Source organism: Aptenodytes patagonicus, chromosome 3 (genome assembly GCF_965638725.1).
Source record: "Aptenodytes patagonicus chromosome 3, bAptPat1.pri.cur, whole genome shotgun sequence".
Lineage (NCBI taxonomy): Eukaryota > Metazoa > Chordata > Aves > Sphenisciformes > Spheniscidae > Aptenodytes > Aptenodytes patagonicus.
The window spans coordinates 47,204,147-47,218,519 of NC_134951.1; the positions used below are offsets into that span (position 1 = coordinate 47,204,147).

The 14,373-nt window shown below is 40.5% G+C and overlaps 1 protein-coding gene across 3 annotated transcripts in view; it reads right to left on the minus strand.

Annotated features, from left to right (window-relative positions):
• MMS22L (MMS22 like, DNA repair protein) overlaps positions 1-14,373 on the minus strand; it is a 99,303-nt gene that overhangs the window by 16,870 nt on the left and 68,060 nt on the right. For all 3 annotated transcript variants that reach the window (XM_076333278.1, XM_076333276.1, XM_076333277.1), the window contains exons 15-20: positions 14,141-14,331; positions 11,502-11,652; positions 5,010-5,152; positions 4,112-4,254; positions 3,794-3,953; positions 115-284 (exon numbers count right to left, since the gene is read on the minus strand). In XM_076333278.1, the coding sequence (XP_076189393.1) occupies positions 115-284; positions 3,794-3,953; positions 4,112-4,254; positions 5,010-5,152; positions 11,502-11,652; positions 14,141-14,331 (958 nt within the window). The remainder of the gene's footprint in view (positions 1-114; positions 285-3,793; positions 3,954-4,111; positions 4,255-5,009; positions 5,153-11,501; positions 11,653-14,140; positions 14,332-14,373) is intronic.

The window sequence follows — 14,373 nt, forward strand, 5'->3', positions numbered from 1 at the left end:
TCTTTAAATTCAGTCAACACTTGTTTTGATTAGAGAAAAAGAAAACATCCTCTGCAATATGAATCTTTTCCTGAAGATACGTTTGTCTGCTGATAATAATGTTCAGATATTTACCTGAAGATAAAGAGGTAGGCTTTCCTGAATGGCAGACAGCAAAGCCACAGGCAGCTCTTTGTCCTGCTGGAGCACAGAGTGCGGCAGCAGTAAGCAATCCACGATGCGGAACAAGAGTTGCTGAGCTTTGGAAGTAGCCAGTATCGGTGCCCAGAACTTTACCAGACATCCTGTAGAAAAAAAAAAAAACAAAACCCTCAAGAAATCCCAAAGCAATTTACACTCAGGAAAAAAAAAATTAAGAAAGCCTAAAGAGGCAATTATGTTAAATTAGATAATCCAAGAGTAGCAACAGCAACTGAAACGTCTCACTCCCATGTACTCATTCCATGGTATCCCCTTAGAAAAAGCCCAGTCAAGACGACTCAGAGTCCATTTACAGTTCAGCAAAATGAAAGTACTAAATTGATTCAACACATTACAATTACAAGTTTTTAGGCAAGTGAAGCTCCTTTAGGAAAAGTACAGTAACACTGAAGAAAGGACAGTCTCTCACATCCCTGGAGAAAAAATTAACTAAACTTGATACATCATACTATTGCAATCAGCACACATGCACTTAAACATTTACCTTACTGCGTGCATTCATCACATTTTACAGAGAGACACTGCCTTTGCCTTCCCTTCATAGAATCATAGAATAGTTTGGGTTGGAAGGGACCTCTAAAGGTCATCTAGTCCAACCCCCCTGCCATGGGCAGGGACATCTTCAACTACATCAGGTTGCTCAGAGCCCTGTCCAGCCTGACCTTCAATGTTTCCAGGGATGGGGCAGCCGCCACCTCTCTGGGCAACCTGGGCCAGTGTTTCACCACCCTCAGCGTAAAAAATTTCTACCTTATGTCTAGTCTAAATCTACCCCCCTTTAGTTTAAAGCCATTCCCCTTGTCCTGTCGCAACAGGCCCTGCTCAAAAGTCTGCCGCCATCTTTTTTATAAGCCCCCTTTAAGTACTGAGAGGCTGCAAGAAGGTCTCCCCAAAGCCTTCTCTTCTCCAGGCTGAACAACCCCAACTCTCTCAGCCTTTCCTCATAGGAGAGGTGTTCCATCCCCCTGATCATTTTCGTGGCCCTCTTCTGAACCCGCTCCAAGAGGTCCATGTCTTTCTTATGCTGAGGGCTCCAGAGCTGGACACAGTACTCCAGGTGGGGTCTCACCAGAGCAGAGTAGAGGGGCAGAATCACCTCCCTCAGCCTGCTGGCCACACTTCTTTGGATGCAGCCCAGGATACGGTTGGCCTTCTGGGCTGCGAGCGCACATTGCTGGCTCATGTCCAGCTTTTCATCCACCAGGACCCCCAAGTCCTTCTCGGCAGGGCTGCTCTCAATCCCCTCATCCTCCACAGCCTGTATTGATACTGGGGGCTGCCCTGACCCAAGTGCAGGACCTTGCACTTGGCCTTGTTAAACCTCATGAGGTTCACACGGGCCCACTTCTCCAGCTTGTCCAGGTTCCTCTGTATGGCATCCTGTCCCTCTGGCATGTCAACTGCACCACTCAGCTTGGTGTCATCTGCAAACTTGCTGAGGGTGCACTCAATCCCACTGTCTGTGTCATTGATGAAGATATTGAACAGTACCGGTCCCAATACGGACCCCTGCGGGACACCACTCGTCACCAATCTCCATCTGGATGTTGAGCCGTTGACCACTACCCTCTGGATGCGACCATCTAACCAATTCCTCACCCACCGGACAGTCCACCCATCAAATCCATACCTCTCCAGTTTAGAGAGAAGGATGTTATGGGGGACCATGTCAAAGGCCTTACAGAGGTCCAGATAGACGACATCTTCACATTTAACGAACACCACTGTGGCCACATCAGCAACTACTCACACAGCAATTCAATGTTAGGAAAACATTAAATATCTTTCAAATTGTATTTAATGCATCTAATTCAGCAGATTAAAAAGAATGAGGGGCAGCCAACTCCATTAAACCAGCATGGTCTCGCCAGATCTTTGTGGGCTCTCAGTTCATGAAGTGAGAGCCTCAGAGAACATCTTTCTTGTTTTCAACACATTAACATATCACTTGCTCAGCTTTGAGCCAGTTTTAAGATCTTCCTTTTGAGTTGGGGGGGGGGGGGGGGGGGGGGGGGAAGTAAAAAGGTGTTTATGTGTAAATACCCTAACTTTGAGAAACGTCTTTATTGCAGGTGAGGTGTAATTTTTCTTGAGAAAATAACTCTATACTCGTGAGTTATAAAAATACAAATATCTCAAAATACAGATTAAATAAAACAAGATTCCTACGTAGTAGTTCCCACAGACATTCTTAACTTTATGTTTAATTAGAAGCAAGAAAAAGTTTGCTGGGTTGAAAATACAGGACTATCCCAAGAAAATATGTTTAAGACTTTGAAAATAACGAAAGATCAAAAGTAGGCTGTTACAAGATATTATTAATCTATAAAAAGTCATCCATTATCATCTCTAAAAACAACGCAAAACAACATTAATCTTGTGGAGTGAAAGAAAACACAATGATCAATCATAGAGAAAGAGAATGATCACTTAACAATACTTCTAATAATGTTGTCTAAGCTTCCTGTTTTGAAAGAAACATGCTCATTCCAGCTGAAAGTACTCCTTCTGTCATCACTGCTGTGATGTATGGGACAGTAGAAGACAATCTGACCACAGACAGGAGGTGTTTAGATTTGTTAAGTTTCTTGCTTTGTCCTTATAATTTAATAAGCACACAGAATGTGAAGAAGTGATTGAAATACACTTAAATATTTTTTCTTTTAAACCTTTTTTATGTTTTCTTAACTAAAAAGAAAGGACAATTTCTCTCACACAACAGCATGACTGAAGATTAATCATTTCCTACTGCAAAGAACAAAAAGGAAAATACCAATCTAAAATTACTTTACAAGGCTCCAGCCCAACATCTGGATATCTAAAACCATTTAATCTGACATATGTCTTGTATGATAAAATATGCAGATCTTGCAATAGAAAAGTAAAGTATTTTACAAAATTCATGTTCCATTACATTTGATGCACCTTCTGCATCGTGGTCACGCTTTTCACTGTAGTCCTTATAATCATTATATAGACTGCGTGTACGTGCAAATCATTACCCTTTGTCTTTAAGAGACGTAAGGTTTACCCTATTTTTAAAGGTAAGTGGGTCAGACTGGCACATTCATTCATAATAAACAGCACTTTTCCATCCAGTCAGTGGTGCTACACTTTCATGAACAAAAACTAGAATTTGAGCTTTAATAAAGCACAGAGTGTGTGTAAGAGGAGCAGTTCTAGAAGGAAGCAAGTTACATTCCTAAGCCGACCTGTCCACTAACTCCAGTAAATATGATGTAGCATGTCGTAACACTGCTTCACCAGCTAGTCACTGTTTCTGGTTTTGTTCAGGTAAAACAGGTGGTTTTCAGTGGTAAAAGACATGAAAACATCTTACTTTTGAAAACACTGATTTGCAGGGGTAATTAAAGAAAACCTAAAACACAAGGAGGTTAGGCATCAGGATAAAAACCAAAGAAAATCAGTGGAAGAAAACTAAATATCTAACTGTAACGTCTTGGTGACTTTGCTTTTTTAAACCATTAAGATGAACAGTAGAGAGGGGGGGGGGAAAAAAAGTATTAAAAATAACATTTTACTGATTCCTTAAAACTATTTTCTAAAAGAAAAGAGGTTGCAAAAGAATTACCTATGATCCAATATGTAAGCTGCAGACCTTCTGGAGGTCCTTTTACCTTCAGATAAGGTTTTACATACTTTAATACATCACCTAAATACTCCAGAGTCTTTGCTACCATGGCAGATTTCTCAGGGAGCGTCTGAAGGCCACTGTAAGTTCTGCCAACAGCCTGAGAAAACAGAAACATTGAAATAAACATAAATAAACTTACTAAGTCTCTTAGGAGGTTTGTGTGAGTAATTTCTTTTCGTACACCAAACAAAATCTGATGCATAATTCCTTTTCCCTAAAATTGTCCTCTGAAGGTAACACAGAGATATACAGTACCTTAATGAATTGGACAAGAGCATTTTTAGGGTCTTGCTTGAAAACTGACTCTTCAACATGAGCCTTTGAAAGAATGTTTTCTACTTCCGAGAGTTTAAAAATCAGTCTTGTCATTTCAGTCAGTTGCTCCATATAGGCTTTCCCTGTTTGTTACAAGAGAGCACAGCAGTAAATATAGTATACAGTTTTGCTTTTCGATTTACTTTAGCCCCAAAATCATAAAATGAAACATGATTTTAAAGTATCTAAAATACAAGGACTCTGCAACCGACCGCATCTCTCTAGACAAAGAACGTGTGTCTAAACTAGTTATGTTTCTAATACAGATGTACGAGAATGAAGAGTTTTAAGTATGGATAACCAAGTCTTTCATTTTACTGACGGTTTTCTTCAAAATCTACAAAATGTGTGTGAAAAATAATCGCTACAAGATGTGTTCTACAAATAATCAGAACTGCAGTGTTTTATAGAAGTGATGAGTATTGCTCTAAGAAAGCAAAATATCCAATATAGAAAAGGGAAGAATTACTTGCAACTGGATTTTTCCCCTTTTTTTCTTTTAGGGCATTCACAGCATGATTTCTGACTATTTACTTCAGATTTTCACTTTTTTCAGAGCAGTTTCTCCATGGGGGAAAAATAGCTTGTCTCCTTGGGAGCAAGTTTTTGTTCTTTGCTTCCAAGGAAACAAGCTCTTTTATCTTTGTGATAAATTTGTCATATGCAGAGCAGGCAAACTATCAATAAATAGCACAAGCAGCGTAAAGAAACACATTTTGTAATTAGGTAAAAGTAAAGGAATACAAACAAAAATACATTTTGTAATTAGCTGAAAATGTTTGCCAGTTTTGCAATATAGAATCATTACTGCAAACATTAGGGAAATGTGAACACTTACCAACTGTTCGCTCAGCATCTGTCTTGGCTAGCATACCAGTCCTTTGATCTATGAACATTTGCAAAACGCATCGAAACCAAGAACGTACCGTCAAAGCTTCATAGGATGTATATCCCATACTAGAAAAAGCTTCACACAAGGCACTGCATAGGTAGAAGAGGAAGAAAAAGGTAAAAAGATCTAATAAAAGTATGCAAAAAGGTGGCAGAGCGTCTCATTCGGCTGTAGACATATAGAAATAGTGCACAGAAACAATTAGAAATAAAGTAACAGAAAGGCCAACTGGCATTCCTTTTGTGTACTCTACAGAATTTGCTCACAATATCCTGACGCCTAAATACAGAGAACACGATAAATTTGGTAATGCCACACATAGTAGTATAAAAGCATATATACACACGTACATATGTTTTCTCTACATAAAACAAGACAGAGGGAGAAAAATTCACACAATGGGAAATGCCTTATTCTAACAATGGATAATTTGACTACTATCTAAATTGCCAACGTACAACGCTGGGAATAGTTTATCTGAATCAACCTGGAACTTCATATTGGCACTGCTTAAGCTACCCCAGCCTTTCATATAAAGCTAGCTCAGGTGCCCCACGCTACTCTGAAGTCTGCTTAGTCCTAGCTACATAAAAGATGGAGAAGAGAAGGTCTGCTTTAGCAAATAAAGGTATGTCATGTTAGAAACAGATCGAAAAGGGAAACATAGAAGGGCAGCTTGGAGATGACAAAGGAAACCGCTATACTTGATGTACACTTACAAATGTATGTATTTATGTATGTATACACACGCAAGTATATACATTCACAGACAGAGCAGACTTGCTGTATATATTTTCAATCAAACACTCACTACTGTTCTACCAGCCAGGTGTCAGGCCAGAGTCAATGGCACCATCAACACTCTATGCACAATCCCTGTACTCGAGTGCCCAGTATTCCCAAAGTTTTTACTTGCCTTACCACTGTGAGTAGCTGCTGTAGTCACTTTTTCTCAAACATACTGGCCCCGCATCATTAATTCTGCAGAAACCCCTTGCTAACGGACAGTGGGTCTGTTCTGCACCCTGTTTGCAATTCCTATCGGATGAGCTCCGTGTGTGCTTCAGGTCAGTGAAATTTCTTGAAAACCGTTACACCTTTTTGTTTGAGAGATTTCCTCCCTGGTCAGTCCTAGGTGCTTTGACTTTAATGAAAAATGCTTGTACTCTTTTCTTGATATATGTACATATAAATCTACTTATTTTCCACTGAAATTTTACTCATGCTTGCAACAGAAAGTCAACACAGGTCCAGATGGAAACCAAACTGGATTCTGTTTCTCACTGAACAACATTAATAACATTTTTTTGTCCTATTTCATTCAGTTAAAACCAATGACAATGGTATATTTTGTCTGAACATCCCTGCTGAAGTACTATTGACAAAATAAATAAGTAGAACAAATGCAAGCAAATAAAATATAAAAAATAATTAAATTCCAGTACCAAAAGAGAAAAAACCAGGATGCCTATGGACTTAATGCTCTTTGCAGTAATGTATAAACAACAAAAAATTCCAGCCTTATGTAATCTTGATGTACACAGCTACTCTACTTGGCCCCAAAGGCTCACAAAAACATTTTCTGCTGTAGTCTCACTCTTGTTTCTCTTGCTTGCTGGTAGGTAGGTGTTGTGGTCTAACCCAGCAGGCAGCTAAACACCACACAGCCATTCGCTCACTCCCTGCCCCCCTCGCCCTCCTGCAGTGGGATGGGGGAGAGAATCGGGGAAAAAAAGTAAAATTCATGGGTTGAGATAAAGACAGTTTAATAGGACAGAAAAGGAAGGGAAAATAATAATAATAATGATAAAAGAATATACAAAATAAGTGATGCACAATGCAATTGCTCACCACCCGCTGACCGATGCCCAGCCAGTCCCCGAGCAGTGGTCGCCGCCCCCCGGCCAACTCCCCCCACTTTATATACTGAGCATGATGTCATATGGTATGGAATATCCCTTTGACCGGGCGGTGGCATGGGGCACGGGATATGTTTCCAGCCATCCAGTGGTTGCCTCCACCATTGTAAGCACGTGGCGCTTGCCTTGACAGGTTTGTGGGAGTGTGATATAATCGATCTGCCAGGCCTCCCCATATTTATATTTCAGCCATCGTCCTCCATACCAGAGGGGCTTTAACCGCTTGGCTTGCTTGATTGCAGCGCATGTTTGCACAGGTTATCCATGAATGTGAATAGTGTCCATGGTCAAGCCCACCCCTTGATCACGAGCCCATCTGTATGTTGCATCTCTTCCTTGATGGCCTGAGGTGTCATGGGCCCACCGAGCTAGAAATAATTCACCCTTATGTTGCCAGTCCAGATCCACCTGAGCCACTTCAACCTTAGCAGCCTGATCCACCTGCTGGCTGTTCTGATGTTATTCAGTGGCCAGACTCTTGGGTACGTGAGCATCTACGTGACGGGTTTTTACAACCAGATTTTCTACCCATGCAGCAGTATCTTGCCACAATGCGGCAGCCCAGATGGGTTTGCCTCTGTGCTGCCAGTTGCTCTGCTTCCTTTGCTGTAGCCACCCCCACAGGGCATTTGCCACCATCCGTGAGTCAGCATAGAGATAGAGCACTGGCCTCTTTTCTCAATCAGCAATATCTAAAGCCAGCTGGATGGCTTTCACCTCTGCAAACTGACTCGATTCACCTTCTCCTTCAGCAGTTTCTGCAACTTGTTGCATGGGACTCCACACAGCAGTCCTCCACCTCCGATGCTTTCCCACAAGACGACAGGACCCATCAGTGAACAGGGTATGTTGCTTCTCATTTTCTGGTAGTTTGTTATACAGTGGGGCCTGTTTGCTCCACAAACTGGAGCAGCAATTTTCCTGGAAGAACCCCCTTTTGTGATTGTTTTTCCTTGCAACTCATGTACCCGTGCCTCTAGCATTGAGGTAGATTTTCTATCCCACCTCCTCATGTCCTCTCCGTGGTCATGTAGGTAAAACCACAGGGTGGCCTGTGGTGTGTATCCACTATATCCTCTCTCTTGAACAGAGGGACGCTTACTCCTAATGGCTGAGATACTGGTCCGTACAGGTGGGGAGTAGGACCTATCCTCTTTGAGCTGCTGGAACTTCCGGAACAGTTTCTTGGCTAACATGTCTGGCAGTTTCTCCACAGCTGAGATGCAGGCCCATAGGGAGGAAGAGAGACTTTCTTTGTATTGCTGGACTTGGCCAGCCAATTCATCCACCATTTGTTCCTCTCCATCTTTCCAGGTCATTACTGCCAATGAGTTGGCATATGATGATGGTGTGCTCTATGCAAACTTCCGCCACGTGGGTCATGTGCACTTGACTTCATCTGGACCTTTAGATAACTGCTCATTGTTCAGGTCACCACAAATCACCTCCAGCACAGCTAATTCCCTCAGGTACTGGATACCTCTCTCCATGGTTGTCCACTTGCCTGGGTGACATGGAACATCTTCCTTGAAGGGATACCTTTCCTTCATGCCTGACAGGAATCACCTCCAGAGGCTGAGGACTTGTGCCCCTTTTCCAATCGCTTTGTCAATGCCCCCTTCCCTGGAAAGGGATCCCAGCTGCTTGGCTTCCCTACTCTCTAATTCCAGGCTACTGGCCCCGTTATCCCAGCATCGGAGCAGCCAGGTGACAACATGCTTGCCTGGATGATGGCTGAAATTTTTTTGCATATCTCGCAGCTCACTCAGGGATAGGGATCCGGTGGTTACCATCTCATTTATGGGTTCTGTCTCTTCCTCCTCCTGTTCTCGTGATGGCTATGGTTCATCTTCATCCCTTACTAAACAAGTAGATTTTCTTGTGTATTTCTTCTTTCCCAGCACTTAGATACTTCGATAACTTTTGCTCTACAGCCGCCTAAGGTAAATAAGCACATGAATCATGCCACAAAAAATTGCCATCTTGTTAGCATATAATAAAATGGCAGTGTTTAGAGTACGATACCTCCGTATAATTCTACCGAAAAAGTCATATCATAGGTACTCATTGTCCTTTCACAAGGAAATCTGAGCACCTTACACCTCTGTTGATGAGGTAGGGACATACCTTTGCCTAGTCTCACCTTGTTGGCCTTGAGGCAACTGATAGGAGAAACAGACAGTTCTCCTTGAGGCTGGGCAATCGCAACCCCAACAGCTTAGGGGCAAAAATATTTGCCTCTGTGTGAGTGCTTTCTGTCCCATGCTTCCAGCAGGGGGGAAGATTCAGAAAAACAGAGAGTGAGAACATATGAGAGAGAACCAGAAAGAGTGAGAACATATACACACAGAAGCAAAAGACAAATACCCATCATCACTCAACTATGCAGTCATGCTTTTTCCTGCTGGTTCTCTCAGTATGGATCCATGAACCTGACATTTTCAGTTAGTCCATGGTACAACCTGCAAGAGGAGGGCAAGGTTCCTTTCTAAGGCAGTACTTGGAAATAAAGGTTTGAATTCCCTCAGAATGCAAGACCCACATAACTTGGGTTTTCCAAATTCTTGCACAAGTGCTCTAACCTCTCAACTAATGTACACCAGGTAACTATCATCAATGTTAACTGCATTTTTAGATGAAATTATGGCAGCAGGCCTATATGGGGAGCTCAGTATTAGCCACGTGTCTGTGTTCTGCACTTGCTAATGCAGCCGTGCTCCCAAACACTTGGGAACAGGAATGCTTCGGCCGTAGTTCCAAATACAGTAAATGTTACCTCAGCTAGCATAGCAACTTATCTGTGGATACATATATAACAGTATGTCAGGTGCTTCACGAATATTGCTAATAAATACTTAAATAACCGCTTTCAATCACTTAAGTGTTTACTGGGGGAACCAGTAATTAGCCTTAAGCACCTAAATTATAACAAAATTCCAGTTTAGGCATCAATGTTTTTCTTGATCTCACCTGAAGAGCAACAGAATTCAAATTATAAATGGGCATTTATGCGCTTAACTCCTGTTTCATTCAGCATGTGCTAGGTATCTGCAACTTTGCATGAAACTCACCCTATAAAGATCATACAAGAGAAAGACAGCAAATCAGAGGACTCCTTTCCTGAGTTCCAAACTGACACATGAGGAACTAAAGTCAACCTCTTTTAGCATCTCCCTGCAAGAAGGCCATAGCCTCATCTTTGCTGATCATACAGAAATAGTCTTTACCGTGTCCTGCTTTACAGCTATGCTCCTTAGTACAATATGTACCCTAAAAACGTGCAACATTTTTCACTTTCAAATACAGTCCAACATAGAAACACTCCCTCCTTCTCTCTCACCTCTCACCTCCCCTGCTTCCAAAGCCTGATTCAGAAGCAGGGCAAGGTGGGGGGGGGTGGGGGGGTGGGAAACCCACACCACAACCACCAGCACCACCACCATCTATCTATTTTAAGTTCATAGAGGCCTACTTAAAGCAAATAAATTTTCTCAGGTATATAAAATTCTGACTGGACAGAGTCCTGGGCAATCTGCTCTAGCTGACCACGCTTGAGCAGAAGCATTGGACAAGTTAGACTACGTGATCTCAAGAGTCTCTTCCAACCTAAACAATTCTGTGATTCTGTGAAAATTCAACATCAGCATGTAAAACATAGGAATGTGATAAATTTTCTAAACCTATTATTTAATTTAAAGCATCCGTTTAGCAGGTCTCAGAAACCTGAGCTACCTGAACATTAATATGCACTCAGAAAGTGTTCCAAGCTTGTCAAAAAGTTTTAATGCATGCATTTCCTTATGATCGTTTTCCTTATACTTTCAATACTGCCCAACCCATCTTCTTCAGCTTCCTGCAGAAGTTCTTCATTTTGAAGAAGTCAAGACATTTAAACATTGAGTACTTACTATATAGCATCTTCAGATCTCTGTAATAATGTTTATCTTGACTTTTCATAAGAAGATTTAAGTTTTTGTGTTAAGTATAACTGGTAGGGGAAAAATAAGTCCAGTACCTTTAACTAGAAATTTTAAAATTTACCAAGTTACATTATTCAACTTCAAGTGCAGCTAGGGCAGGAGGCTACTGCCTTGCCAAACTGTAACAACTTTGCCCAAGTGTAACAACAATAGAAGGGGGTGAATAACTATAACTGTGCAAATTAAAAACAGGTTATGGGTTCAGGAATTTCACTTCGATGCAGTATTGCTCTTCACAGAAGTAATTCTCTAAAGATATTGTCTAGATTCCCATTTTACAAAATCTATTATTAACAACACTGTTTCCACTGGGAAAAAAACTAAGTGGTTTACTATATAAAAAACAAATAACTTTTTCAAAATACTTACCTATCTTCCTGACAAATTTTGAGTATCTTAAGCTATTTACACATAAAAACAAACAACCCAACCCAAATAACACCCACTGTCCCCTGTGAAATGTCCCAGATGATTTCAAGAAACCTAGAACTTTAGCAGATGCAAAGAACGTGGAAGAACACATAGTCGCAATTTTTCACCTGTTTTGAATTAGGTGACTTAGATATCTTGACACCAGCTGAGGCCACACCATGTCATCCCATCCAAACAGCTGCATCATTGATAGAACAGGCTGTGGCTGGAGATCTGATAGGGCTTTGCTGGGTATATCCAAAGCTAAGAGAGTAAAACCTGATTTTAAAGAGAGAAAAACATGGCACCATGTTAATGATTTCTCAGTACATCCCTGTTCCACTAAAAAGCACTGAAAATTAATTACAATTAATAACGTGCAGCCTGGGAGTAACAGAAATCTCAATTAAAACTGGGCAACTATTCTAACAGATAGTGTTTGTACACATGTTAAAATGTAGTCTCTGTCCCAAGGAGTTTGTAAGTCAATATGACACACTGAATGCAAAGGAAGGAAAATGGATCCAAACATATGCAATTTTAAATACATTCACAAAATCACAGATTATAAATCCTGAAGGCATAGCTTTACCACCTATGCAATAAAAACCATGTCTTAAAAACTTGCTTTTTTGTCTTCTTGGCCTCCCTTTCTTGCCTCCATCCACCACTTCTTCCCTTGTACATACAAGTATTACTGTGTTTTACAGTGTTGAGTTTTATTTATTTGCTTTGCTGTTTTTACACACTTCTCGCAGTGAAGAACTGTATCTGGAAAGAATTCACTCAGTAAAAGCTGTTACCTTTCTATTTTTAGAATAGACTTCCATGTATTAGAAGTTACTGCGTAAATAAAGCACTACGGACAAGCTTATTCTTGAAAAAAGGATCTTCATGTAACAGTTGCAGATCTAGAAATTGGGACAGTACTTTGTGCAGAGTTTTGATTAATGAAGCATAACCTTTTGCTGTTTCTGTTAGGTCTACTGTGGAATCTATATCTAACACTACCCGAATTAAAAAAATATAGCACATTCTTTATGCTGCAAATGACAAATACATTGAAACTCAGGAAGAAAATGTAATCCGAAATGCTGAGCAGTTATTAGGTTATAGGAAATGAGAGGCATCAAATGAGTCAGGAAAACTGACTTTGGAGGGCAATGAAACAAAGGGGTTCACTAGTTCCCAAATTCTCCAATTCAAGTTAAATATTAATGTAATATGAATTTACTAAAATAATGATTTATAAAACTGCACGCATTGAGAAGCTGACTTTGAATTAGACAGAAAAGGCTAGTTTTCAGGAACAACAATGAAGCTATTTTAATTAATGGTATAGGGACAGACTACCTCAAGCTATGAAGGACTTCACATTTCCTTACATGCCTCAGAATAAAAAAGGTCATACAGAGTCCCCACTCTGCCTTAGGTGAGGAAGCAATTTGTGCCAGCCTTCTTCCAGATTATCACACTGTTTCTACAGCATCAGCTATAACATAGGTGGGGGAGAAATGGGAGACAGACACAATAATGTGAGTCCCAGGCTATTTGCCTGGCAGGGGGAGCAGGAGAGCTGTGACAACTGCTCTCTCCTCTGGGCTGCAACCTCTAAGGCAAGAAGCTCATACAGCATGGGAAGGGTTTGCCTTCCTCTGTAGTACTGCCTAACACATCTCTATAAAGCAGGTCACAACCGCACTCCCCTGCTTCTAAGCAGAGTTTATAATAGGTTGTTGTTCTTGCTATTTCACTGTGTTAATATAAAATAAAAAGCTATGCCACTGTAGGAAATGAATGAAAGTTTTGACATTAACAACCTCTTCCTTTGATTTCTATTGCTGTTTCCCATACATGCTTCAGCAGTGTGAGACCACTACCGTTGCACACTGCCTCCTTCATTAATGTTACCTACTAACTGCAGCTCCTGCAGAGCTGCTTCAAATGAAGGGTCTTTTAACTTTTCTATTACTAACTCAGTACTACTCAGCTTGTAACTTTATCTAATTCATATTGTCCTGGGAAAAAAATATTTTATATTTCACTTCTCTAAATTTTAGTTAAATGGATACAAGATTTCATTGTAAGTACAGAATACAATGCGAGCTACTGATGTTAAAAAAGTCAAACTGGGATTTCTTTCTATATACTGCCATGCTGACTCGTTGCACGTGGAGTTCACATACGTATAGAATGTTGTACTTCAAGATTAAAACCCTTCAGTGTAAAGCAAGATAAATAATTAAAACGAATTATGAAATAGTTTTATGACCATGACCATAAATGTTCAGCGAAAAACAAGTCATGTAATCAACCTTTTAAAAATTGTCTCCAAATGTAAAATATTATTTTAAGAAAAATTTAGTTTGAATCGCAACCATAATGAAAAGAATAGTTCAACACAAAACTATAACAAACTTCTACAAAAAGATGTAAATTCTAGATATAGTGAAAGAAGTTATTGCTAATGTTATACAATATAAATGAGAATGTTGATTATAATCTGTGACTAGTAGGGAAAAAGAAGTCAGGCTTGTATAGCTTCGAACCCCTTTGGAGTTCTCAATCTGTTTGTGTTCTATCAAGTAACTCAACACTACAATATTTCTTCTTGTCAAAATATTTAGCATAGAATCTACTTTTTGCATTTATGCATATTTAAGTTACTGCATGGAAGTAGAAATATCCCAAAATACAAAATCCTTGAAAGCTTGCAGCCCAGAAAATAGCACCAAACCCGGTAGTCGCAGGGAGAGTCAATGCTAACCTGCAGCTGTATCAGCAAGCTGCGGGGAAGGTGGCATCTGTGACATTCTCTGGCTCTTCAAATAGGGAAAGAAATTTCTCCAGAGAGCACTGGCGACAGCAAGGTGGTGCTCTTTCGCCGCTAATGGAAGCTGTGCGTCTGGGGCCGTGTTCCCTAGTTGAAGTCCCTGGCTTACACGTTTGTGCACACTCCTAGGAAGAAACAAAAACAATGTTTACGTTCAATAAATGAAA